The following is a 27417-nucleotide window of genomic DNA, read 5'->3' on the forward strand; positions in this document are numbered from 1 at the left end:
AAGCGTTACAAATAATCCACATGTGTGCTTTGTAGACTGAGAAGGGTAGTGCCCTTCATGAAGCTGCCTTGTTTGGAAAGCTGGATGTTGTCCGAATTCTACTAGAAGCAGGTAAGATTTATGTACCTCTCTTGGTGTGTTTATATTTCCCACTAAAATTTCCTTTTGACGCTTGTAAAAGCAGAAAGGGAAAACATTTTTTTTCCCCACCCCCAGGTGACTGAAATTTTACTTGGGTATAGACATGTTTCAGCTTTTCATTATTTTTGATTGAGCATGTAAACAATTGGCATTTAGCAACTTCTGTTAGTGCTACTTCATTTTGTAGTTGTCCTTTCCATGGTTGTTACAGGAGAGGTGTTGGGCCTCAGTGCCCCATTTCTGGTGATAATAGCAGAGGCATGCTGCTTGGGTGCCAATATTTCTTAATTCTTGTGAAAAGTAGATAATTTTATTTGTGTCAATACCATTGATAAAAACACAGTTATTAACACATTAATTGTTGATATCACACAGTGTGGTTTTAACCCCTATAAAGAAATGCACTTTTGATATGATTGCATTTCAAGAGTGTAGTGTCAATTTGTTTCTCTTTTAAAAGTTCTTTATATCATTATAAACTCAGTGATAATATTGTGTTAAACAAAATTATGTACTATATATCAAGCACAGTAGAGTTTAAAAACTGATATGATGTACCATTTTATTTACAAAGTAGGGTTCTAAACTGGCCGGGAGGCTACACTTAGAAGAACTGTATGAAACATTAGAGCTGTTAGGATAAACTAGCCCATGCTGCTTAACTTTGGCCAGGATTCCATTGCCTTCAGTTATAAAACCCCAGTGCAAAACTGTAAGTCCTGGAAAACTGCTCTGAATTCCCAGCAACATCACAGTAGAACAGAATTTACGGATGCCATCTAAAGTGCAAAAAAGAGTCCCGTTTTGGGCGCATATTGCAGGGTGTTTCTTGGTGCCTGCAAAACCAAGAAAGACACCGCTATCTAATGGAACTCTGCCTTTTTTTTGGCCGTGGCGAGTCCACATACCTTCATTTCCTGCACTGACACCCCGATCTTCCAAACCTCCTTCACCCCCCCCACCCCACCGCTCCTCCACTGCAGTCTCCGGACCCCCTCACCTCATTTCTTAAGGGCAGGGCACCCCTAGGCCCGATCCCTGGCATGGGCAACCTGGCATCGCCCCTGCCACCTGGCAGTGCCACCTGGGCACATTGGCAGTGCCAAAGTGCATGGGTGTCAGCAGGAGCACCAGGGTACCACACTGCCCATAGCCCAACCAGCTAGGGGCCTCCAATGGCCTGGGATCACCCCCCCCTCCAATGGCCTGGGACCCCCCCGCAGATGCTATCACACCTGGCCCACATTTGTGGAAACCAGTGCTAAATGGCACCATGATGAGGTATCCCTGGTGAGGCCGTTAGTTACCAGGGCCTCGGGAGAATCTGCCGTTGCCATATTTATATGAGCCTAATCGCTCATTTAAATCTGTGACTCTGGATCTGGCCCAGCGAGGATAAGATCCAGATCGTGACATCTCACAAGATCTCATTAGATCTTGCGAGGCGTTCCGAGCGTTGAAAATCTCTTGAGAAGTAGCTTGTGAGATTTAATGGCCTTGTAGAATCATAGGATCCGTGCAGTGCAGAAGGAGACCATTCTGCCCATCGGTTAGCTGGGTTCAGTTAGCAGTTACCATGGTTAGCAGTTTCAAATTCCTAGGGGTGCACATCTCCAAAAACCTGTCCTGGTCCACCCACGTCGACGCTACCACCAAGAAAGCACAGCAGCGCCTATACTTCCTCAGGAAACTAAGGAAATTCGGCATGTCCACATTGACTCTTACCAACTTTTACAGATGCACCATAGAAAGCATCCTATCGGGCTGCATCACAGCCTGGTATGGCAACTGCTCGGCCCAGGACCGCAAGAAACTTCAGAGAGTCGTGACCACCCCCCAGTCCATCACACAACCTGCCTCCCATCCATTGACTCCATCTACACCTCCCGCTGCCTGGGGAAAGCGGGCAGTATCTTCAAAGATCCCTGCCACCCAGCTTACTCACTCTTCCAATTTCTTCCATCGGGCAGGAGATACAGAAGTCTGAGAACACGCACGAACAGACTCAAAAACAGCTTCTTCCCCACTGTCACCAGACTCCTAAATGACCCTCTTATGGACTGACTTCATTTTGTACGGGCCACGAAGAATCCAGCACGGGTTTTAAGGATACAAAATAATAACATTTATTTACTATAACATATATACATAACAGTAGCAGCAACTTCCCTTGCTACATACTCCTTCCTGCTGGTTGCTGAACTGGCCAGCTTTATTTATACTAGGAGTTTACTAGTGGTTTCTCCGCCCCCCCTCATTGGGGAAGTTCATACTCCCACAGGATTGTGGGATAGTCATTAGTCCCCAGCCAATGGTAAGTAGGCAGGTTATAACATCCCTCCCCCCCAAAGTCCAAGGAATCCATCGAAGACCCTGGCGAAGGAGGGCGTCGGACTCGTTTGGCCGCAGGCCGTACACCATTTGCACGCGGCGCTGGATCAGGCGGCGTGCAACGAGACGGAGACCGGCGCTTCCGTGATGAACAGCGCGGTTGTACATCCACGGCCCGTGAACCCGAGGATTCCCCCTCTGATGCATCCTGTGTCTCCATCTCGGAGTCAGAGTCTGCTGCCTCCGTCACGTCGGCGTCTCTATCTCCATTTGGTCCCATAACGACCTGCGCAGGCTTCGAGTGAGGCACCAGTGGAAGATTGTGAGGACTACCTTCCCTTGTCTCTGGTCTCTGCGGCTGTTGAAATGAGCTCCGGGGGCGGGGAATCTTTTGAGGGGATGGTCTTCTGGACCGAACGTGGTCTACATGTTTTCGCTGGAGATGACCCTGGGCTTGCACTTGGTAAGATATAGGGCCCGTTTGGCGAAAGATTACCCCAGGAACCCATTGGGCACCACCAGCAAAATTCCGAACGAACACTGGGTCACCGGGCGCAAACTGCCGAATCGGCTGATGCCGAGAAAATCCCTGTCCCTGCCGTTCTTGTGTGCGGCGTACTTTTGCGCCAATGTCCGGGGAAATCATACTAAGGCGGGTGCGAAGTCTCCGGCCCATTAGGAGTTCTGCGGGAGCTACCCCAGTCACTGCATGGGGGGTGGTCCTGTACGTAAACAAAAAGCGAGCCAGTCTCGTGTCCATTGATCCGGAAGATTGCTTCTTTAGGCCTCTTTTGAATGTCTGCACTGTGCGCTCTGCCAACCCATTTGAAGCCGGGTAATAAGGGGCAGTGCGGATATGGCAGATGCCGTTCATCTTCGTGAACCTCGCAAACTCCTCACTCGCGAATGGAGTGCCGTTATCCGTGACCAGCACCTCGGGGAGGCCATGCGTACTAAACGATAAACGCATCTTTTCAATTGTTGCACAGGACGTTGTTCCCTGCATCTTATGCACCTCTAGCCATTTGGACTGGGCGTCAATTAGTAGAAGGAACATGGATCCTTGAAAAGGGCCTGCGAAATCTGCATGTAAGCGTGCCCACGGCCGCCCTGGCCATTCCCAGTGATGTAGGGGCGCCGCCGGCGGAAGCTTCTGATGCTCCTGGCAAATGGTGCAGTTTTGGGCCACCTTCTCAATGTCGGTGTCGACTCCTGGCCACCAGACATAACACCGGGCCAACATTTTCATTTTGGTCACACCTGGATGCCCATTGTGCAAGCCTGTTACTATCAGCTCCTGGCCTATTTCCGGGACAATCACACGCGTCCCCCACAAGAGGATGCCGTCTTCCACGCTGAATTCTGACAGCTTGGAGGAAAATGCCCGCAACTCGCCTGGGAGCTGTCTATATGCTGCCCACCATACAGGACTATGTGCCGAACCTTTGACAGGACTGGCTCCGTCTGGGTCCACTCACGGATCTGTGATGCCGTGACAGGCAAGGTGTCCATAAAATTTAGGGTTGCAACCACCTCACCGGTCGTGGGGGTCGACATGGGGCCGGTCGATAAAGGCAATCGGCTCAGTGCGTCGGCATTTGCTATCTGCGTACCTGGTTTGTGCTCCAGAGAATACTCGTATGCAGCAAGCAACAAAGCCCAGCGCTGGATCCGTGCAGAAGCAATGGGCGGTATTGGCTTATCCTCTCTGAAAAGTCCCAGCAGGGGCTTATGATCAGTCACGATAGTGAAATGGCGGCCGTACACGTACTGGTGGAAGCGTTTTCACCGCAAAAACCACTGCCAGGCCCTCCTTCTCGATCTGCGCGTACTTTTTCTCCGCTGCAGTCAATGTGAGGGAGGCGAAAGCTATCGGTCGTTCGGCCCCGTTCTCCATCTTGTGGGACAGGACGGCCCCAATACCATACGGGGATGCATCACATGTGACGAGCAAAGGCTTTCCAGGATCATAGTGGGTTAGTAACCCAGACGACGACAATTGTTGCTTTACCCGCCGGAAAGCGGTTTCTTGCGGCTGACCCCAAACCCAGGTGTGATTTTTCTTTAGCAGGAGGTGCAAAGGGGCCAGCGTAGTTGCCAGATTGGGGAGGAACTTCCCGTAATAGTTTACGAGACCGAGAAAAGAACGAAGATGCGAAGTATCAGTCGGGGCGGGGGCATGTTGAATTGCACGCACCTTCTCTGCGACGGGGTGCAGACCTTCGTGGTCCACCCGATAACCTAGGTAGACTACTCCCTTTGCCTGAAATACGCACTTTGTGCGACGTAAACGGACTCCAGCCTCCGAAAGGCGTCTAAGGACAGCCTCCAGATTTTCCAAATGTTCCTGCTCCGACGTCCCTGTAATCAAAACGTCATCTAGGTAGACAGCCACATGTGGTAAACCTCTCAAAATGCCCTCCATAACACGTTGAAAAATTGCGCAGGCAGAGGATACTCCAAAGGGCAACCGTGTATATTCATACAGGCCCCGATGTGTATTAATCGTTACATATGTTCGGGAGGCAGGGTCCAGCTCCAACTGCAGGTAGGCGTGACTCATATCTAATTTTGTGAACGAGAGTCCACCTGCAAGTTTCGCGTAGAGATCCTCTATTCGAGGCATTGGATATTGGTCGAGTCGGGAAACCGTATTCACTGTAAGTTTATAGCAAACTGTGGCATCTGGCTTCATTACAGGTACAATTGGTGCTGCCCAGTCAGCAAAACGGACGGGCCTGATAATACCCAAACTCTCCAAACGAGTGAGTTCCCCTTCTACCTTCTCGAACAAGGCGTAAGGCACTGGGCGCGCCCGGAAATAGCGCGGCGTGGCTCCTGGTTCAACTTGGATACGGGCTACGGCCCCTTTTATTTTCCCCAAACCAGGCTGGAATACATCTGGGTATCATCCTAGCACCTCAGTCAACCCTTCAGAAACTGTTTGGAGGATGTGCTGCCATTGCAACCGCAAATAGCGCAACCAGTCCCGACCCAACAGGCGCTGGGCCCATGGCCGCGCACCACGATAAGTGGGAAACGCCCCTCCTGGTGTCCATAGACAACAGGGGTCATTGTAGTTCCTGCAATGTCCAGTGGTTCCCCCGTGTAGGTGGCCAACCTGGCCTGTGAGTCAGTTAATGTAAGGGTTTGTATACCCTGCTTGATGCGGTCGAATGTCCTCTGGGCGATGACGGAGACCGCTGCGCCAGTATCCAACTCCATCTCAAGTGGGTGGCCATTGACCCGTACTGTCACCTTAATGGGGGCCACACGGGGAGCTGCCACACAATGCAGCTGCAGGCAGTCGTCCTCTGTCTCCACGTCCTCAGGAGTAGTCGCCGCAGGTTCATCCACATGGAAGGTACGGCCTCTGGGCTGGTCCCAGTTACGGCCCCTGGGCTGGTCCCAGTTTCGGTCAGAACGACGGCGCCTCTGGCGCCCCCAGGACCGCCGTCCGCGACGGGGTCGATGCCTACAAGTCTGACACGGACATGGCTCCTCATCCATTGGCTCTGGAGAAGGCTCCCTTCGGGGAGGAATGTCCGAAGTTGGCGTCGGTCCGGACGTTGCCTCGCCCAAGGTACCGCAGGAGTGCGGGGGGACGTTTTCGGATGGAAGGGGTTGCGCCCCAAGGCATGCACTTCCATTCCCTGTAGCTCCTGTACTCCTCGCTCTGCGCTCTCTTGGGACAATACTATTTGAATGGCCTGTTGAAAAGTCCATGTTGGCTCCGCTAACAACTTTCTCTGGGTGGCCGCATTGTTAATACCGCAAACCAAACGGTCGCGTAACATTTCTGACAAGGTCTCACCATAGTCACAGTACTCCGCAATCCTGCGTAGCCTGGATAGAAAATCGGCAAGGGATTCTCCAGGGGTCCTCTCAGCAGTATTAAACCGGTAACGCTGGACTATCGTGGATGGGGTTGTGTTAAAATGTTGTCCCACTATATTCACAAGTTCATCAAACGTTTTGGTGTTCTGCGCAGCTGGGTACGTAAGGCTCCTAATCACCCCAAACGTATGCGGGCCGCAGGCGGTGAGCAATATGACCACCTGGCGCTCGTTTTCGGTGATATTGTTTGCCCGGAAATAGTAACGCATCCGTTGTGTGTACTGGTTCCAGCTTTCCAGCGCAGCATCAAAAACATCCAAACGTCCGTACAGAGGCATGGTATAATAGAAAACAACTTCCAATCTGTATCCAACAAAAATCCAGGGAGGTGGCTTCAGCAGTGTAGACAGCTATTCACTTTAACCTTCGTCACCAGTTTTGTAAGGGCCACGAAGAATCCAGCACGAGTTTTAAGGATACAAAATAATAACATTTATTTACTATAACATATATCCATAACAGTAGCAGCAACTTCCCTTGCTACATACTCCTTCCTGCTGGTTGCTGAACTGGCCAGCTTTATTTATACTAGGAGTTTACTAGTGGTTTCTCCGCCCCCCTCATTGGGGAAGCTCATACTCCCACAGGATTGTGGGATAGTCATTAGTCCCCAGCCAATGGTAAGTAGGCAGGTTATAACACTTCATTCACACTACACCCTGTATGCTTCATCCGATGCCAGTGCTTATGTAGTTGCATTGTATATGTTGTGTTGCCCTATTATGTATTTTCTTTTATTCCCTTTTCTTCTCATGTACTTAATGATCTGTTGAGCTGCTCGCAGAAAAATACTTTTCACTGTACCTCGGTACACGTGACAATAAACAAATCCAATCCAATCCAATCGACCCTTCGACAGACCACCCTACCTAGGCCCAATCCCCCACCCTATTCCTGCAGCTCCACCCTAAGGGCCAATTTAACATGGCCACTCCACCTAACCTGCACATCATTGGAGGAAACTGGAGTACACGGAGGAAACCCACGTAGACACATGGAGAACGTGCAAACTCCACACAGACAGTTAATTGAGGTCGGAATCGATCCTGGGTCCCTGGCGCTGCAAAGCAGCAGTGCTAACCACCGGGTCACTGAGTCGGGCACAACGAGACCATTAGGTCGCACCCTACACCTTTTCAAAATTACCGAAATCAGTCAGGGTGTGAGTTCATGGCTTGAGTTTTTGGTGTTTGCAATTAATAAAATTAATAATAGTTGCTTCCACTTCACTGGAGGCAGAACTAAGTTGAATTTGGTGACTTTTGTGAACACATTTCAAAATATATTTTTGGGATTTACAGATGGTGCCATTCAAAAATGAAACAACCCCATTCGAAATGGCACCTTTTGTAATGTTGCACTAACATTGTCCAAATGAACTCCATCGGAGATAACAGTGAATCGTGCAGGAAAGTATTGACTTACAACTGTTTGTGCAAGAAAGGGACCAGTCTGTGCAACCCACTGACCTAGAGATAGAAAGCCTTATTTTCTGAATCCCCACAATATGTGTGTACTGCTTGCAATTTTCAGTCCCTTAACAATCAAAAATGGTAGATTGCAAGCAGCGACTGTCTGGCATGTCCTGATGCCAGGGGTGTCAGGACTCTGAAAATATTATTCAAATTTTCTCTCTCTCTATCTCTGTCTCTCTCTATTTCTCTCTGTCTCTGTCTCTTTCTCTATGTGTTTTTATTGTTGTGGTTGCTTAATCCCTGTGGCACTACTATACAGATGAATCTAAAAGAAACTCCACAATAGATAAGATCAACACTAGATTGGAATGAAACAGGCAAGGATATTTTCTTGTTTGGAATTCATGTCATTGCACCAAACCCTAGAATATGTGCAGTCATTACAAGTGTATGAAATATGAGTAAAGAAAACGGGCGAGATTCTCTGACACCCCGTCGGGTCGGAGAATCGCCGGGGGCTGGCGTGTATCCCGCCTCTACCGGTTGCCGAATTCTCCGGCACCGGAGATTCGACGGGGGCGGGAATCGCGCCACGCTGGTTGGCGGGCCCCCCCTGCGATCTCCAGCCCGGATGGGCCGACGTCCCGCTGCTAGGATGTCTGTCCCGCCGGCGTGGATCAAACCACCTCTCTTACCGGTGGGACAAGGCGGCGGGGGCGGACTCCGGGGTCCTGGGGGACGCGGGGCGATCTGGCCCCGGGGGGTGCCCCCACGGTGGCCTGGCCCGCGATCGGGGCCCACCGATCCGCGGGCGGGCCTGTGCGGTGGGGGCACTCTTTTCCTTCCGCCTTCGCCACGGTCTCCACCATGGCGGAGGCGGAAGAGACTCCCTCCGCAGCGCATGCGCGGGAATGCCGTCAGCGGCCGCTAACGCTCCCGCGCATGCGCCGCCCGGCAATGTCATTTCCGCGCCAGCTGGCGGGGCACCAAAGGCCTTTTCCGCCAGCTGGCGGGGCGGAAATCAGTCCGGCGCGGGCCTAGCACCTCAAGGTTAGGGCTGGGCCCCTCAAGATGCGGAGGATTCCGCACCTTTGGGGCGGCGCGATGCCCGACTGATTTGTGCCGTTTTTGGCGCCGGTCGGCGGACATCGCCCCGATACAGGAGAATTTTGCCCAACATTCCCCAAGTTGCATGATCAATGTATCGAGACTAAGGGCTTTTTGAAGCAGAGAGGTGAACAATCCTTTTGAAATGTTGACACTGGAAACGTCACCCTGAATAAAATAACCCATTTTACAACAGGAAACTGATCCGTGTAAATGCAAGAAGGAAAAGAGGCAGATCCTCAAAGAAAGAAAAAGTTGAAGAGTAATTTCTGAAAAGATCTCCAAATAATGCAAAAAAGAAAAGCAAGATGGATGATTGCACGAACTGACAATGGGAAAGGGGCGGTGCGTGACGCAGTGGTTAACACTGGGACTGCGGCGCTGAGGACCCGAGTTCGAATCCCAGCCCTGGGTCACTGTCCGTGTGGTCACATTCTCCCGTGTCTGCGTGGGTTTCACCCCTACAACCCAAAGACGTGCAGGTTAGGTGGATTGGCCATGCTAAATTGCCCCTTAATTAGAAAAAAACCCCATTGGATTCTCTAAATTTATTTTTAAAAACTGAGATTGGGAATAAAAGTGACGGCGAGAAACACCTGGTGATAGAATCCAACAATTGCATAGAAAGACTGGCCAACACACTGGCGCAGTGGTTAGCACTGCTGCCTTACAACACTGAGGACCCGGGTTTGATCCTGGCCCAGGGTCATTGCCCGTGTGGAGTTTGCACATTCTTCCCGTGTCTGCGTGGGTCTCATCCCCCACAACCCAAAGATCTGCCTGGCAGGTCAATTGGCCACATTATATTACCCCTTAATTGGAAGAAAAAGAATTGGGTACTCTAAAATTATATATTTTTAAAAATTCACCCCAAGGACTATCAATGACACACATAGCAACTGCCAGTATTTTAAGCATTTCAACCAATCTACCAGTTTGAGTTTCCCAGGAAAACTCGTCCCGTTAGTTACAAGTCGACAATATCCACCAATTAGATCAGTAGGAAAAGAGAAGTGAAATGTGTCAAAACCAATTAAACCACTGTATTAGAGGGACAGGAGATTGTTGAAGTTAATCAATCCATCATGATTTTCTCTGATTTTAGATGCAGGCTGCCCTTTAGTGTTTAGTTTTACAAAATAAGCTGTAAATATAGTTTTAAAAACTCTATTGTCTTTCAGACCAACTGCAGCTATTTTTTGTGTTCTCTGGTGTTAGAATAGAACCATTGAATCTCTACAGTGCAGGAGGAGGAAAGCGTGCAATTACCCACTGAAAGAGCATCCTAGCTAAGCTCACCTAGGTTTTAATCTAACATTTCCTGAGTAACGATTGGGTTAAGCACCACAGAACCGTCTGAATTCTGCGACTCTGGCTCAGAGTTGGGAAATTCACAGAGGGTCCTGGGGAGCAGGGGAATTGTCCATCAGTAGTTCAAAAATGCTGGGAAATTCCTGTGGAGGTCAATGCATCAAGACCCGGGCGCCGGGGACCCTCCTATAGTCTGTTGGGCCTTGGAGGGGGTTGGGGGACATGTCCGAGGCCTCAGTCAGGACTTTCGCTGTACTGAGGAGGTCTGACAAGTGGAGCTCCTTGGTGTAGAAAATAGGGCCCTGTGTGGCCTCGGCCGCGTGTTCTCCACTGAGGCCCCTTAGTTAACGCAACTGGCATTGTATAGCCATGTGTTTCTCGCGCTGTGAGTGCCAAGAAACACGCGGCTAAATGCACTCGCTATGGGACTTTGTTCCCTTTTAGTTGAATCGTGTACTATATTTGAGTCTTTCTTTCACTGCGCTACTCTGAGTTTGGAAGTAAAACAGATCAGGCTTCGAATGCTGAACCTCATGAGGTTCCTGTATTTAGGATTCGATTACAATGTACTGATGTGATGTGTCCTCTCAAGCTGTTTATGTGTGAATGCAACACTGAGTTTCGTTCTATAATTGTAATAGTTTTTTTCAATTTGTTTATACATTTGTGATGAAGGTCCCTTTAATATCATTCAGTAACCAGGGAGTGAACCTGCTTTCACCACCTGCATTAGAGTGGCCAACAGCCACAGGAAAGTATCAGAAGTGACATTAATAGAAGCTGTCATCAGATGCACCGGAGAACACAAAATTGCCTGTTCCTACAAACCACATTTTCAGCTGCTTTGGATTTTTATTAAACTATTCAGATATATGATGACTTTCCTTTCCAATATGGAGAAAGTAAGAATGTTGCATAATTCACTCCCTTGGGGCACACCAAATTGCTTTGCAGCCAGCAAATGAATTGGGTAGTGCAGGCACATGCCAGCACAACAAGGTCCCACAACTAACTATGAGATAAATGAACGGTTCGTCTGTTTTAGTGGTATCAATTCAAAACTAAATGGAGTCCAGTGTGATGGGAAAGCTCACCTTTTTTATATTCGTTCATGGGATGTGGGTGTCACTGGCTAGACCACAAGATTGAAACCTGGGGCGGGATTCTCCGCAATCAACGCCATGTCCGCCGACCAGCACCAAAAACGGCGCAAATCAGTCCGGCATCGCCCCGCCCCAAAGGTGCGGAATTCTCCGCATCTTGAGGGGCCGAGCCCTCACCTTGAGGGGCTAGGCCCGCGCCGAACTGATTTCCGCCCCGCCAGCTGGCGGGAAAGGCCTTTGGTGCCCCGCCAGCTGGCGCGGAAATGACTTTGCCGTGCGGCGCATGCGTGGGAGCGTCAGCGGCCGCTCACGGCATCCCCGCGCATGCGCAGTGGAGGGAGTCTCTTCTGCCTCCACCATGGTGGAGACCATGGCGAAGGCGGAAGGAAAAGAGTGCCCCCACGGCACAGGCCCGCCCACGGATCGGTGGGCCCCGATCGCGGGCCAGGCCACCGTGGGGGCACCCCCTGGGGCCAGATCGCCCCGCGCCCCCCCCCAGGACCCCGGAGCCCGCCCGCGTCGCCTTGTCCTGCCGGTAAGAAAGGTGGTTTGATTCTCGCCGGCGGGCCAGGCATTCCAGCAGCGGGACTTTGGCCCATCGCGGGCCGGAGAATCGCCGGGGGGGGCCCGCCAACCAGCGCGGTGCGATTCCCACCCCCGCCGAATATCCGGTGCCGGAGAATTCGGCAACCGGCGGGGGCGGGATTCACGCCAGCCCCCGGCGATTCTCCAACCCGGCGGGAGGTCGGAGAATCCCGCCCCTTGTGAGGTGAGCAGTCTTTGAGGCAGGCCGAGTCCGATCAACTTTCGGAGGGAATTGCGATGCTTGATCTTCTAAAGGGAAGAGTGAAATCTTGCAACCCCTCAGGAGGAAGACAGAGTTTCAACGATGATAAAGGCAAAATACTGGGTGCTGGAAATCTGAAATAAAAACAGAAAAACTCAGCAGGTCTGGCAGCATCTGTGTAGAGAGAGAAACAGTTAAGCTTTTGGTGCAACATGACTTCCTCAGAGCTAAAGAGAGGGAGAATATGTGACAGATTAGATACTGTGTAAGGGAGGGAGGGGTGGAGCAATGGGGCAGCACGGTAGCATTGTGAATAGCACAATTGCTTCACAGCTCCAGGGTCCCAGGTTCGATTCGGGCTTGGGTCACTGTCTGTGCGGAGTCTGCACATCCTCCCCGTGTGTGCGTGGATTTCCTCCGGGTCCTCCGGTTTCCTCCCACAGTCCAAAGATGTGCAGGTTAGGTGGATTGGCCATGAAAAATTGCCCTTAGTGTCCAAAATTGCCCTTAGTGTTGGGTGGGGTTACTGGGGATAGGGTGGAGGTGTTGACCTTGTGTAGGGTGCTCTTTCCAAGAGCCGGTGCAGACTCGATGGGCCGAATGGCCTCCTGCTCTGTAAATTCTATGTAAATGTAGAAGGCTAGTGATAAGTGGGAATTGGGAGAGATTGTAGATTGTTTAAATCTCTCCTAGCTCCCACCCACCACTGACCTTCTCCTCTGCTCCAACCCCTCTTATACCGTATATAATTCATCAAATTTCTCCCTCTCTTTTGTTCTGAAGAAGAGTCATGTTGACTCAAAACTTTAATTCTATTTCTCTTACCACAGAGGCTGTTTGACCTGCAAAGATTTTCCAGCACTTCTGTTTTATTTCCGTGTTCCAACAGCATTTGGTGGACTCAGTGTTTACTGATGTCTTAGTGGGTCGCTGAGAAATCCGTGGGAACGGTCTTGGTCACATCTGCCGTTTATAGTGCTGTGTAAAGCTTTGGGCCACAGATTACTTTGGGGCGGCATGGTGTAGCACAGTGGTTAGCACTGCTCTTCACAGCGCCAGGGTCCCAGGTTCGATTCCCGGCTTGGATCACTGTCTGTGCGGAGTCTGACTGTTCTCCCCCATGTCTGTGTGGGTTGCCTCCAGGTGCTCAGGTTTCCTCCCACAAATCCCAAAAGACGTGCTTGTTAGGTAATTTGGACATTCTGAGTGTGGCGACTAGGGGATTTTCACAATAACTTCCTTGCAGGGCTAATGTAAGCCTCCTTGTGACAATAATAAAGATATTATTATTACCTGTTAATTAACATTTACCTCACAATAATCCTGAATACTAGTTTATCAGAAAGATGTTGTAATTTTTTTTTAGCTTCCTACAGTAAAGATTATTTGTTCAAAATTGATGAGATCCTGTGGCTTTACTTTCTTAGTAAGTTCTTGGGATCTCAAACTTTGTTTCCTTTAAACAAAACATTACTGGTCCATAATGGGATCTTACCACAAACATGGGTGGCATGTCTAGGATCATAATAGGGGAAATATATCCACAGACCTGTCTTAAGAAATATATTTTATGCGTTCACTAATTAAATCCACCATCATTAATTATTACGTCTGTCACTGCTGCACATTTCACTTTTATTTGCTTTGGGTTTTTTCCCCCTCAATGCAAATGCTCAGATATTGAGTAAATCTGTAGTTTGAATAACCACATGCCTATGTCCAATGTATTTTCAGTTTAATACTTTGCCTGATTGTATTATGGGGAGGTCTCTATTCAGCAATGTATTTCTTAGGATAAATCACTTTTTCTGATACAGTTGGTCACTTGGATGGTATACAAGGTGTTAATTCACTGACGTGAGTTGAAAAGCCCGAACCAAAAGAAATCACAGAATTGAGCATCAAGTTTTGACCCAGTAACTATGGCCTAGATTCTGTGGTCAGTGGTCAGGTGCGATGGCTAGATTCTTTCTTGTTGAGATGGTCGTTGCCTAACACTTGTGGAGCATGACTGTTACTTGCCACTTATCAGCCCAAATGTGAATGTTGTCCCACCTCATTCAAGCATTGATTGGATAGTGGATTGAATTTCACCAGCGCCCTGGGATTCGGGTGGGGTCCAAAAAATGGCAAAGGCAGGTGAGGAGTGAACTTGCTGCCACCTTCCTGCCGCCACAACATTTTCCCAGTGGAGGGGAGGGTGGCAGACAGCCCTCCCACCTAGAGGCCAATTGAGCCACTATGTGGTTGAATAAGGGCCACTTCCTGCAACTACTGGCATTTATCAGGAATTGACAGGCCCTCCACCGCATGAGTAATTGCCAAGTAAACCCCAGCAGCCTTCTAGTGGATCAGGGAAGGGAGATTCTTCCTATTAGGGCACTCTTTGGCCTCAGCAGCAATAAGTGCCCCTGCAGGAATGCTGCCACCTGCTCTCACCAAACCCCTCCCCTATTGTAAGGCGCCCCCAGACCTCTTGTAACTGGTTTGGGGGGAGGGGGGGGGGAGGATTTTCCATGACAAACTTTTCTTCCAGGTGTATTTCACTGCAGAGGCCACCATTTCCAATGGCTTTGCTGATACTGATGAGCCGCCCACCGCCCTGATGGGTGGCAGCTCCTGTTGTTGGGTGGCCATCCTTAACAAGAGACAGCAATTGCGGTGGCAACCAATGCATTGCCGGACCCCTGTAATATGTGGCTGTGGGACCAGCAAATGCCTGAGGCAAGCTAGGACTCTTGCTACAAGAACACAATTCAGTGTCTGATGAGTTGGGAATGGTATTGAACACTGTTCAATCAACAGCAAGCACCCCCACTTTGAACCTTATAACGGAGGGAGGGCTACCGATGAAGCAGATGAAGATGGTTGAGCCTACTACTCTGAGGAACTCCTACTGCGATGTCCTAGGACTGAGAAAATTGGCTGCCCACAACCATCGGCATCTTCCATTGTACTAGGTATGTCTCCAACCAGTAGAGAGTTTCCCCCTGATTCCCCTTGATGTCAATTTAGCACAGTGGGCTAAACAGCTGGCTTGTAATGCAGAACAAGGCCAGAGGCGCGGGTTCAATTCCTGTACCGGCCTCTCCGAACAGGTGCCGGAATGTGGCGACTAGGGGCTTTTCACAGTAACTTCATTGAAGCCTACTTGTGACAATAAACAATCATTATTATTATTAGGTTACTTGATGCCACACTCAGTGAACTGCTGCTTTGATGTTAAGGGCAATCCTTCCCACCCCACCTTTGTAATTCTGCTCTTTTTGGACCAAGGAGGTCAGGACTTGAGTGGCCCAGGCACTGGGCAGGTCATTGCAGAGTAAGTGCCACTTGATAAACTATCGACAGCACCTTCCATCACTTTGCTGATGATCGAGAGTGGACTGATGGGATGATAACTGGCTGGATTAGATTTGTCCTGTTTTTTGTGGATAGGACATAGTTGGGCAATTTTCTAATATAAACTAAAGGGTACAATTCTAAAGGAGAGAGCAGGAAAGGAGGACCTTTATTGTGCGTGCATAGGTCACTGAAGGTGCTAAGACGGGTTGAGAGAATGGTTAATAAAGCAAACATCCGAGACGTCATTGACAGAGTACAAAAGCTAGAAGGTTATGTTAACTGAAGTGTTCAGTTGGAGTATTGCATCCAGTTCTGGGCACCACACTTCAGGAAACATGCGAAGGCATTAGAGAGGGTGCAGCCTGTGTCGGAACCTGAGTTACAGGCTGCAACTCCAGGACTTCCGAGCTAATCTGTGCATGCCCGACACCCTGAGGTTGCAGTCAGTTTCAGAGGGGTAATGACAGTGAATGCTAACAGTTTGTTGGCAACCTCCCATCCCCTGCAAAATCTCCATGTTTAAACTTAGAACCTGTACATAAAGCTTCTATTGCAAAAACCAGTACCAGTAATCCCTCCAGATACATGTGAGAATAACAATGGCTTTGAACAGAAAGTAACCACGGAGAAACAAAAACTGAGAGGCTCTCATTTGAACCTAATGGCCGATTGCAAAGCTGAAAAAGTGTGGGGGAGTGAGCTGAGAGATCCTGGAACTGTTTGTGCCACAAAAGAAATGAAGCGGAAACCCAGTAGATCAACTTATCATAAAATAAGTCCACAGTAAATTTTCAAAAGTGGAATTTTGTTGCTGGCAATGTTGTGTGAAGAAAGCAGAAACTGTTTGCTACTTGGGGACATATGACTTCCCAGTTCCCATATCTTAATCCATTGTTAATGTCGGTTTGGATCACAGCAGTGGTCATGCAGAGTGTTCTAAAGTTAATACCATCTTCAGGAAATCTATTAGCCAGTTCATAATAAAATCAGGCCCGTCACAAAACACTCAAACCAAATGGGATTTGATACTAGTTGAGTGTTGCTTGTTGTTTATTGTTCTTGGATAAATGTCAAAGAAATAAGATAAGTTGTTTGTAAATCACTTCAACCTCCGAGCTTACCCAGGCTATTTTATATCACAACTATCTTCTTGAGGTGGTCTTGAAATTTATAATTGTGAACATGCTTAAATTAATTATTTTATTTTAATAATTTCTACCTCATAGTACAATGTTAAGACCATGGCCAAGGAACTGAAAAATTACAAAGCAAATGATCTTTTTCACCCCAACAAAGCATTTAAAAATATTTTTACTGTTGAGTCTTGGAAAGTGTCAGCTGGTGCCATGTTTATTTTTATTCCTTCTTGGGATTTGAGCATCGCTGGTGAGGCCTTGTTGCCTGCCGCTAATTGACTTGGCATGTTTGAGCTGAACTGCCTTCTTAAATCACTGCAGTCCTTTTGGTGCAGGTCACTCACAATGCTGTTTGGAATGGAGTTCCAGGTTTGTGATCCAGCAACAGTAAAGGGATGGCGATATAATTCCATGTCAGGATGACCTTTGACTTGGAGGAGAGCTTGCAGCTGGTGGTGTCCTAATGCGTCTAATTGTCCTGCGTCTAATTGTTTCCCGACGGCGTGGGGTTGCCCCACAATGGGAAACCCCATTGGCCGGCCAGCGTAACAGAGAATCCTGCCGGTGGGTCAGGGCAGAAATGGGACGCAGTGGGGCGGAGAATCCAGCCCCATAGGTCTGGAAGGCATCTTCAAAGGAGCCTTGGTGTGCTGCTGCAGTGCACCTTATATATTGTACACACTGCTCTCTGAGTGCATGGTAGTGGATGTGGTGCAGATCGAGTGGACTGCTTTGTCTTGGATGGTGTCGAGCTTCTTGACTGTTTTTCGAGCTGCACATCCAGGCAAATGGAGGGTATTCCATCACACTCATAACTTGTGCCTAGTAGACGCTGTACAGGCTTTGGGCGTCAGGAGATTATATTTTCATATTGTTATTTCACCTTTGAAACCTGGAATTAAATCAAACCCAAACTGACAGGATAAAATGTTTTTTCCGCCTACTATCTTTAAGAGTTGAAATTAGCCTGAAGAGTCAGAATCCAGTTTCCAGCAAGCTCCCATTCTTACTTAGGAAGGCAACAAGGTGGATATCTGAATGCCACATTGTACAATTCCGAGTTGTCTTGTGAGGCTAATGTTACAAACAAGTGAGGACGGGTCAAATGGTTTCCTTTTTTTCAAATTGTTTGACCGCAAAAAGTCTTTTTTAAAAGATATTAATATGGCTGCCAATTCCGTGAGTATTTAACTGTTTTTGTGTTTTGACCACAAAATGACATGGGGCTCGATTCTCCAATTCTGGGGCTATGTCCCCACGGCGGCATGGGAACAGTGGCGTTTTACGCCAGAAAAACTGGCGCAAAACTACCACCGATTCCCCATTTTGCTGGGGGCTAGCAGGACGGCAGCGTAGAGCACCTGGCTCCAGCTGCCGATTCGCCCCGGAGAATTGCCGGGATACTGGACGCGCATGCACACGGCGGCAACCTGCAGTGGTCGCGCTGTGCTTCATGGCGGAGGCCACTCGCGGACCCGGCCCGCAAAATAGTCCCCCCTTCAGCCGGCTTGCACACCCTGGATTGTCCCACCACAATGCCCGAGCCCTGAATAATGCCCCCACCGTACCCACAGATTGACCTTCCCCCGACTGTGGTGGCGCTGGACTGAGTCCGCAGCCGCCACGCCGAGATCCCGACTGATGAGACCACACGTGTCCTGCGTGTCGGGACCTCGGCTGGTTGGGGGCGGAGCACGCGGAGCAAAGGCCTGAGGCCATCAATGTGCGTGTGCCGTACTCCTAGGGTATGCCGCTTTGGAGGGGGCAGAGCATCGTGACAGCAGGGCCGCCCCCGATTCAGGGTGGAAATGTGGGGGGAATTCTCTCAGCCCGGGGCCGGGCCGGAGAATCCCCGTGACTGAGTCATGCTGCCCCGACGCCGGCTGCGGAGAATCGCTACCATTGGCGCCGGCATGTTTGGCGCGGCGCCGGTCGCGGGCTGCTCTACGCGGCTGGTCCGCCGATTCTTGGCCCGGCGACGAGCGTCCGCAGTTAAAACGCTGAGTCCTGCTGGCGCCATCCACACCTGCCCACACCTGGCGGGAACTCTGCGTGAAAGGGTTGGGGGCTCTGACCCCGGGGGAGGGGGCCTCCGATGCAGCCTGGCCCGCGGTCGGGGCCCACCGATCGGCAGGCCAGCCTCTCTGTCCCCCGGCCTCTTTTCCTACACGCCGGCCCCTGTAACCCTGCGCCATGTTGCATCGCGGCCAGCACGTTGAAAGAGGCCACCGCACATGCGTGCATTGGCACCGGCGCCACTGCGCATGTGCACGTTGCCGCTGGTGTCACTGCGCATGCGCGGATCCCGCGACGCCCAGTTCACGCCGGGATTGGCAGCTGGAGCGGAGTGAATCGCTCTAGCGCCGTGCTGGCCCCCTGTAAGGGCCAGAATTACTCCTGGCAGCAGCCCGTTCACGCCGTCGTAAAACGCGACGGCAATAACGACAGCGTGGACACTCTGCCGCGGGATGGGAGAATCCCGCCTGTGATTCTCCGGCCGTTTGCCGAATGCGATTTCAGCATCGCCGACATGAGAATCCAGGTCAGGCAGATTTTCTTGAGTTTCTTTAAAGAAAAGAGGATACTTTTTATTGTATTTAACCTGGTCTAAAACTATTCTCTTTCTAAAACTATCTTTACTCTCCATCCTACCCCCTTTATCCTGACAATGATTCCCCATCACTCTCCTGAAACATCACCTCCTTGATGGAGTAAACTCCCATGTGTCCCTGGGTCTTTCCTGCTCTCCTTGAATATTCATATTGCAAATGTGAGCGTACAATGTCCTCCAAATGATCCTATCAAATGCTTAAAATTAAGATTATTTGCAGAATAAAGTTTTCATTGCTTGTAGTAATTCTCAGAGATAGTGTAGGCAGAATGGAAACATTTATGCTCAGTAGAATACATACTTGATTTCACTTGAAATTAACATTATGTAGTCCTCTTCCCCTATTTTATTAATGCTGAAGGCACAACAAGAAATTTCTTGCCCCAGAATTTGGGTTGTAAGAACCATAATTTGCTGTCAGTGATTCTCCGCTCCTCGACTAGGTGTCCTGAAGTCGTTTGCTATTGAGGTCATCTTAGTATGCATACTAAGTCATAACTACTGCCACCCAACCCTTTGGCCCTGAAAAACTGACTTTACATTAGTGGAATGTCAAATTTCTTCATTCCATGATAAAAATCCTGGAGATGTTTAAAGAAATCGAATATATTTATAAGTTTATACGACCATAAGACGTAGATACAGAGTGGGCCATTCGGCCCATCAAGTCTGCTCTGCCATTCAATGAGATCATGGTTGATCTGTTATGATCCTCAACTCCACATTCTCGTCTTATCCCCATAGCCTTTGATTCCCTTACTAATTCAAAATCTGTTCATCTCAGCCTCTATAGCCCTCTGCGGTAAATAATTCCACAGATACACTATCCTCTGAGAGAAGAAATTCCTCCTCATCTCTGTCTTAAATGGGTGACTCCTGACTCTGAGATTATGCCCTCTGGTCTCAGACTCTCCCACAAGGAGAAACAATCTCTGAGCATCTACCCTGTCAAGCTCCTTGAGAATTATATATGTGTCTATAAGGTTGCTTTTTATTCTTCTAAACTTCATTGAGTACAGGCCCAACCTACTTTACTTCTCCTCATAAGAAAATCCATCCATACCCAAGATCAACCTAGTTAACCTTCTCTGGGCTGCCTTCAATGCCGGTATATCTTTCCTCTGATAAAGAACATAAGAACTAGAAGCAGGAGTAGGCCACCTGGCCCCTCGAACCTGCTCCACCATTCAATGAGATCATGGCTGATCTTTTGTGGACTCAGCTCCACTTTCCGGCCCGAACACCATAACCCTTAATCCCTTTATTCTTCAAAAAACTATCTATCTTTATCTTAAAAACATTTAATGAAGGAGCCTCTACTACTTCACTGGGCAAGGAATTCCATAGATTCACAATCCTTTGGGTGATGAAGTTCCTCCTAAACTCAGTCCTAAATCTACTTCCCCTTATTTTGAGGCTATGCCCCCTAATTCTGCTTTCACCCGCCAGTGGAAACAACCTGCCCGCATCTATCCTATCTATTCCCTTCATAATTTTATATGTTTCTATAAGATCCCCCCTCATCCTTCTAAATTTCAACGAGTACAGTCCCAGTCTACTCAACCTCTCCTCGTAATCCAACCCCTTCAGCTCTGGGATTAACCTAGTGAATCTCCTCTGCACACCCTCCAGTGCCAGTACGTCCTTTCTCAAGTAAGGAGACCAAAACTGAACACAATACTCCAGGTGTGGCCTCACTAACACCTTATACAATTGCAGCATAACCTCCCTAGTCTTAAACTCCATCCCTCTAGCAATGAAGGACAAAATTCCATTTGCCTTCTTAATCACCTGTTGCACCTGTAAACCAACTTTTTACGACTCATGCACTAGCACACCCAGGTCTCTCTGCACAGCAGCATGTTTTAATATTTTATCATTTAAATAATAATCCCTTTTGCTGTTATTCCTATCAAAATGGATAACCTCACATTTGTCAACATTGTATTCCATCTGCCAGACCCTAGCCCATTCACTTAGCCTATCCAAATCCCTCTGCAGACTTCCAGTATCCTCTGCACTTTTTGCTTTACCACTTATCTTAATGTCGTCTGCAAACTTGGACACATTGCCCTTGGTCCCCAACTCCAAATCATCTATGTAAATTGTGAACAGTTGTGGGCCCAACACTGATCCCTGAGGGACACCACTAGCTACTGATTGCCAGCCAGAGAAACACCCATTAATCCCCACTCTTTGCTTTCTATTAATTAACCAATCCTCTATCCATGCTACTACTTTCCCCTTAATGCCATGCATCTTTATCTTATGCAACAACCTTTTGTGTGGCACCTTGTCAAAGGCTTTCTGGAAATCCAGATATACCACATCCATTGGCTCCTCGTTATCTATCGCACTGGTAATGTCCTCAAAGAATTCCACTAAATTTGTTAGGCACGACCTGCCCTTTATGAACTCATGCTGCGTCTGGCCAATGGGACAATTTCCATCCAGATGCCTCGCTATTTCTTCCTTGATGACAGATTCCAGCATCTTCCCTACTACCGAAGTTAAGCTCACTGGCCTATAATTACCCGCTTTCTGCCTACCTCCTTTTTTAAACAGTGGTGTCACGTTTGCTATTTTCCAATCCGCCGGGACCGCCCCAGAGTCTAGTGAATTTTGGTAAGTTATCACTAGTGCATTTGCAATTTCCCTAGCCATCTCTTTCAGCACTCTGGGATGCATTCCATCAGGGCCAGGAGACTTGTCTACCTTTAGCCCCATTAGCTTGCCCATCACTATCTCCTTAGTGATAACAATCCTCTCAAGGTCCTCACCTGTCATATCCTCATTTCCATCAGTCACTGGCATGTTATTTGTGTCTTCCAGTGTGAAGACCGACCCAAAAAACCTGTTCAGTTCCTCAGCCATTTCCTCATCTCCTATTATTAAATCTCCCTTCTCATCCTCTAAAGGACCAATATTTACCTTAGCCACTCTTTTTTGTTTTATATATTTGTAGAAACTTTTACTATCTGTTTTTATATTCTGAGCAAGTTTACTCTCATAATCTATCTTACTCTTCTTTATAGCTTTTTCAGTAGCTTTCTGTTGCCTCCTAAAGATTTCCCAGTTCAGGAACCAAAACTGTTCCAGTTTTGTTCTAAATGGTGCCTCGTCTAGTTTTAGCAGGACTTACCTATTTTTATACTTCAGTCTCTTTGAAATAAAAGCCAACATTCCATTTGTCCTCCCCAGTTACCTGCTGAATCTGCATGCAGCTTTTTGCGATTTATGCACGCTGAACCCCAAATCCCTTGGTGCTACAGCTTTCTGCAGTCTTTTTCCTTTTAAATAATATTCAGCTTCTTTATTCTTCCTACCAAAGTGCATAATTTCACATTTTCCTGCATTACATTACATCTGCCAAGTTTTTGCCCAGTACTCACCTAACCTGTCTATATCCCTCTGTGGACTCTTTGTGCCATCCTCACCACTTGCCTTCCCACCCATTTTTGTGTCATTTATTGTTTATGATATTTCAGTTTTTACATTAATCCCATTTGTATGCCTCACTCTTCATTTTGCTTTCTACAAAAGAAGGATATGATAACATGTGTATGTTACTACCTGGCTTGCTATCGGTAAGAATTCTTCAGTGTGATTAGCTGCTTTGTCTGCATGTGGGAATCACTGTCGCTGGATTCCAGAGATGCCCTACAATGTCAGGATTGGTAAAATCCATGCTACAGAGCTTGATAAATCTTTGTAGACATCTGTCTTTGAGGTCAACAGCTAGTCACTTGGCTGCTGCCCTCAGAATTGAGGCCATTCTCTTTTTGCATTTCATACCTTAACAAAGTTGTTTTCAATAATGTACTGAACAATCTATATTGTTATATTTCCTGTAAAATTGCTAACTGCCTTGAACGTATAGATGAAGATAAGCAGTTCACAGTGACAGACACAAGAAACTGTCAAGGATCAAAAAATACATTTGGCCCATCTAATTTAATTGCTCATACCCCAACTCATCCATATTAACATACAACTGTTTTTCAACATCTCCAATGTCGTTGACTCTGTCCTTCGCAATCCTATATACCTGAAACTGTGATGTTTATTCCAGGGATTGATGCAAGTATTAAGGACACGCAAGAATGGACTGCATTAGATATTCTGAAGGATCACCCGTCCCAGAAATCACAACAAATCACTGCTCTTATACAAGGTAATGTCATCTTTTGCAATGAAATGAAATGACAGCACTTTGAGATCTTATAAACACACTGCTGCGGTTAAAAGAATGGTTTTGACTTTAAATGCATGCTGAACAAATCAGTGCTGCATCGAATAACGTGAAATATATATCGCCTATAATTAAAAGAAAACTTTAATTTCATTGGAAAATGGCTGCCTATCCATTCGAAGTGCAGGAATGTGCCATTATGTTGTTGAAACTCAATTGGCAACACCCTCACTGTAAATTTAAAGTATTGAGTAATGTGGTGGTTGGGGGGCGGGGGCTAGCCTCACTAATGGAATGGCATGTTATGTTCTCATCATCCAGCTTTGGAATCAATGCACAGATGATGGTGAACTTCATAAAATTCCAGTTTATCCTTGACATTAGAGTGCTGTCGTAACCTTGAGTGGGATTTACCACACAACCCGCCATGGGGTGGTCTTCCTTTGGCCAGTGGGGGATATTCTAATCCTGCCATTGCCAATGGGGTTTCCTATTGAATGCACCCCTCATTGTCCGGAAACCCGCGGCGAGGGTGCGCCATTGGCGGGACTGGAATATCCCACTGGTGTGAACAGCTGGAAAAGTCCGGCCCATATCTTTGGAACTGCTCTATTGGATGCTGGTGCAGTCCCCATGGTTTAGAGTGGGAGCATATGTAAGTGTAAAGAATATTTTCAAGCTCTTTGGCCCAGCAGAGATAATTGTGAAGTGTGTAAGCAACTTTGACTTGAAAGGCGGCTTTTGCGTAGGGGCAGATAAAATTGGGATGAAAAAGGGTGTCAGGATGGAGGAGTGAGTTTATAGTTTGAAGTTCCTGAATTCAGAGCTCCTGAACCACTACTGCTGCATTTATGAATGTCTCAGAAAGTAATATTTAAAAAGGAGATGGTTCCATGGCGGAAGTATACTTGTCCAATGCGGTTGGTCTGAAAGTCTTGAGTTTCCAAAGAAAACACGCACAAAGCTTTTCTTTACCAATATTCATTGTAACGAGTGCTTTCTGGTGCCAACAACAGTGAAGGGGCCTGGCCAGAAGGTGACCCCTGGACAGCTGCTCGAGCTGTCTGAAAGAGCCAGCTCACTTAACTTGGTTTAAGTTGTGCCTTTGTAATAGGCACCCGTGACATTGGCAAATATTGAGCCACATTTGTACAATGCAGGCAGCTGTTTGGTGTAAAATGGGATGGTGTAAGTACTGGGGATTGTATACAAACACTGAACCCAGCTGGGTGGCATCTCCCCTTCTCCTACTTTATTAGAGGTGTTACTCTATTTTAAACATGGCAACTCCTCTGCTGAAATAGCATTGACAGGGATGCCTGCCGCATGCAGTAACTGCTCATATATTAGTATCCAAGTTTCACATTTTTCCTGCAAGTCCCCAGTCCAAATGCAGCTTGCTGCTTTTAGGGGCTCCTGTTACCTCCCATATTCCCATAACCTTCCGCCAAAAAGGAAAGAAAGGGAAAGCGACAGAGACAAAATATGAATTGGGAGGTAGAAGTACAAAGGAGAGAAATGCATGAACACAAAGAGGACAGGGAAGAGAAAGTACATATTCTCTGAATTATCATTTACAATGCCACAACATGCAGACTGGTATCAAAAGTAATCCCCCACTTGTGTGATTCCTCCTATCTTCAGGCTGTCCTCGTTGAATAAGACGTTAAAATTTAAATGGTTCTCTCAGAAGAAAGTCAGTGTTAAAAAGAATCCGATTAACTGAAATTCTTCAGGCTAATGTTTGGGTGAAGGAGACACACTGAAAGAGACATTCTTTTTCACTTTTTGGTCAGTCAGTTAAGCACAATAAAAACACCCAAAGTAACAAATTGAATTAAAAAGGAACATGTAACATTGTGTGTTGTTTGGCACGATGATTTAAGAAATGGAACACATCACTATAGATCATCAGACACTGAAACAATAAGTGGGATCAGTGAACTTGGCCTCTTCTACTGCTGGTGTCCATTAATAGCGTGCAAAATAAAAATGTCATCAACAAAACATCGGCACTCACTGTATGAAGGTCAAGCTTAAACCTACAGCAGCTGCCATTTTCAATGTGCCTTTATTTGTGAAGCTGGCCATATATCATTGAAGAAATATGATCAGGTTAGATATCTGGTCATCAATTGAACTTCCGTTTTCTAAATTGGTTGTGTGAGCAATAAGTAATGTTCTAAGCTCACAAGCATGTCCTATTTTATACCCACTATAATGCATTTTAACATGTTAGCTGTGCACGGTCATACAACATTTCCCACAAATGCTGCTTTAGGAGAAATAAGAATCAAAAAAATGTCATCTGTTTTTTAAAAATATCTTTGCGAGGTGGCTGACGAAATGCCAAACACATTCTTAATGGGCAGAATGGCCTACATCTGACTATGTTCTTTTTCATACCTTTGAATTTCACTTTAATTAGCAGTTGATTGATCTGATTTATTGTCTCGTACCGAAGTACAGTGAAAAGTATTTTTCTGCGGCCGAGGGAACGTACACAGTACGTACATAGTGGACAAAAAGTATAATCAACAGAGTACATTGACAAACGGTACATCGACAAACAGTGATTGGTTACAGTGTGGAACAAGGGGCCAAACAAAGCAAATACATGAGCAAGAGCAGCATAGGGCGTCGTGAATAGTATTCTTACAGGGAACAGATCAGTCTGAGGGGGCGTCGTTAAGGAGTCTTGTAGCTGTGGGGAAGAAGTTGTTCCTATGTTTGGATGTTCGGGTCTTCAGACTTCTGTACCTTCTGCCTGATGGAAGGGTTTGAAAGAAGGCAGTGCATGGGTGGGAGGTGTCTCTGATAATGCCGTCTGCCTTCCTGAGGCAGCAGGAAGTGTAGACAGAATCAATGTGCAGGTGGTAAGCTTGTGTGATGCGTTGGGCTGAGTTCACCACACTCTACAGTTTTGTGCGATCTTGGACTGAGCAGTTGCCATACCAAGCTGTGATGCAGCCAGATAGGATGCTCTTTATCGCACATCTGTAGTTTAGGAACAAAGTATTAGGTTGCACATTCTGCAGATCTACTGCGATAGGTTTACGTTTTGTTTTATTTGGTAAATGTTTTGAGAGTTTGAACACGGTTATTATTTTTATAGAATTGTCTCAATTTATTCAAGTTGAAAGCTATTCCATTTTACTGCTTAAAACTAGAGCAGTGCTCATTCGTCTATATCACGTTAATGAATTGATATTCCAACTGCAATAAAAATAAAGAAAAAAACAGGCAATGTATCTGTAAGATTATTTGATATTTTAATTTATCCAAAATTGGTATGTCATCTATTGTATATTGATTGAGCACTAATATATCAAACTGAAATATGTGACAGAGTAACTGCAGTATTCAAGTCCTTTTTGTATTTCAATTTGCTGAAATAATGTTTTTGTATCTGGTCTAATTTTAATGTCATCAATGCTATTTGACAGTACAGGTTGTGAAGATGTTGTTTGATTTTAGAATCAATATAATTGAGCTGAAATAACATGGCTAGAAAGAGGATAATGAAAACCACATTCTTGTTGTCAGGAACAATGACTATTGTGGAATAGAACATCGAACATACAGTGCAGAAGGAGGCCATTCAGCCCATCGAGTCTGAACCGACCTCACTTCCACCCTATCCCCGTAACCCAATAACCACTCCTAACATTTTTTGGACACTACGGGCAATTTATCATGGCCAATTCACCTACCCTGCACGTCTTTGGACTGTGGGAGGAAACCGGAGCACCCAGATAATTCCTAGAGATGACGGCTTGACAACCTTCCATTTGAAGGCTTCAAAATGTCCAAAGACCAAGCTAGTGAATGCATTTGCAGTCAACATACATTCTTTCTGTAGTGATCTCTATATGTGCATGTACACAAGGGGTTAATGTGTAATCAGTAGCACCACATGATCACTAGAGGGCCGGACCAACAGGGTTATAAAAAGGTAACCACATTGGGTCTCTCTCTCTCTCTTGGGTGCAATGTGACCAGGGCAATAGCAGACTAGTTCAGATGGCTAGTGGAGTTACG

General features: G+C 47.2%; 1 protein-coding gene across 13 annotated transcripts in view; it reads left to right on the forward strand.

The window, feature by feature from the left end:
- The window catches only part of anks1b (ankyrin repeat and sterile alpha motif domain containing 1B), a 1303035-nt gene that overhangs the window by 626423 nt on the left and 649195 nt on the right, over window positions 1-27417 (forward strand). For all 13 annotated transcript variants that reach the window (XR_011934063.1, XM_072471544.1, XM_072471547.1 and 10 more), the window contains 2 exons: window positions 36-111; window positions 23257-23358. Coding sequence is in view for 12 of the 13 variants with exons in the window: in XM_072471544.1 (XP_072327645.1) it covers window positions 36-111; window positions 23257-23358 (178 nt within the window). In the remaining variant the exon portion in view is untranslated. The remainder of the gene's footprint in view (window positions 1-35; window positions 112-23256; window positions 23359-27417) is intronic.

This window comes from Scyliorhinus torazame, chromosome 13 (genome assembly GCF_047496885.1).
Source record: "Scyliorhinus torazame isolate Kashiwa2021f chromosome 13, sScyTor2.1, whole genome shotgun sequence".
Taxonomy (NCBI): domain Eukaryota; kingdom Metazoa; phylum Chordata; class Chondrichthyes; order Carcharhiniformes; family Scyliorhinidae; genus Scyliorhinus; species Scyliorhinus torazame.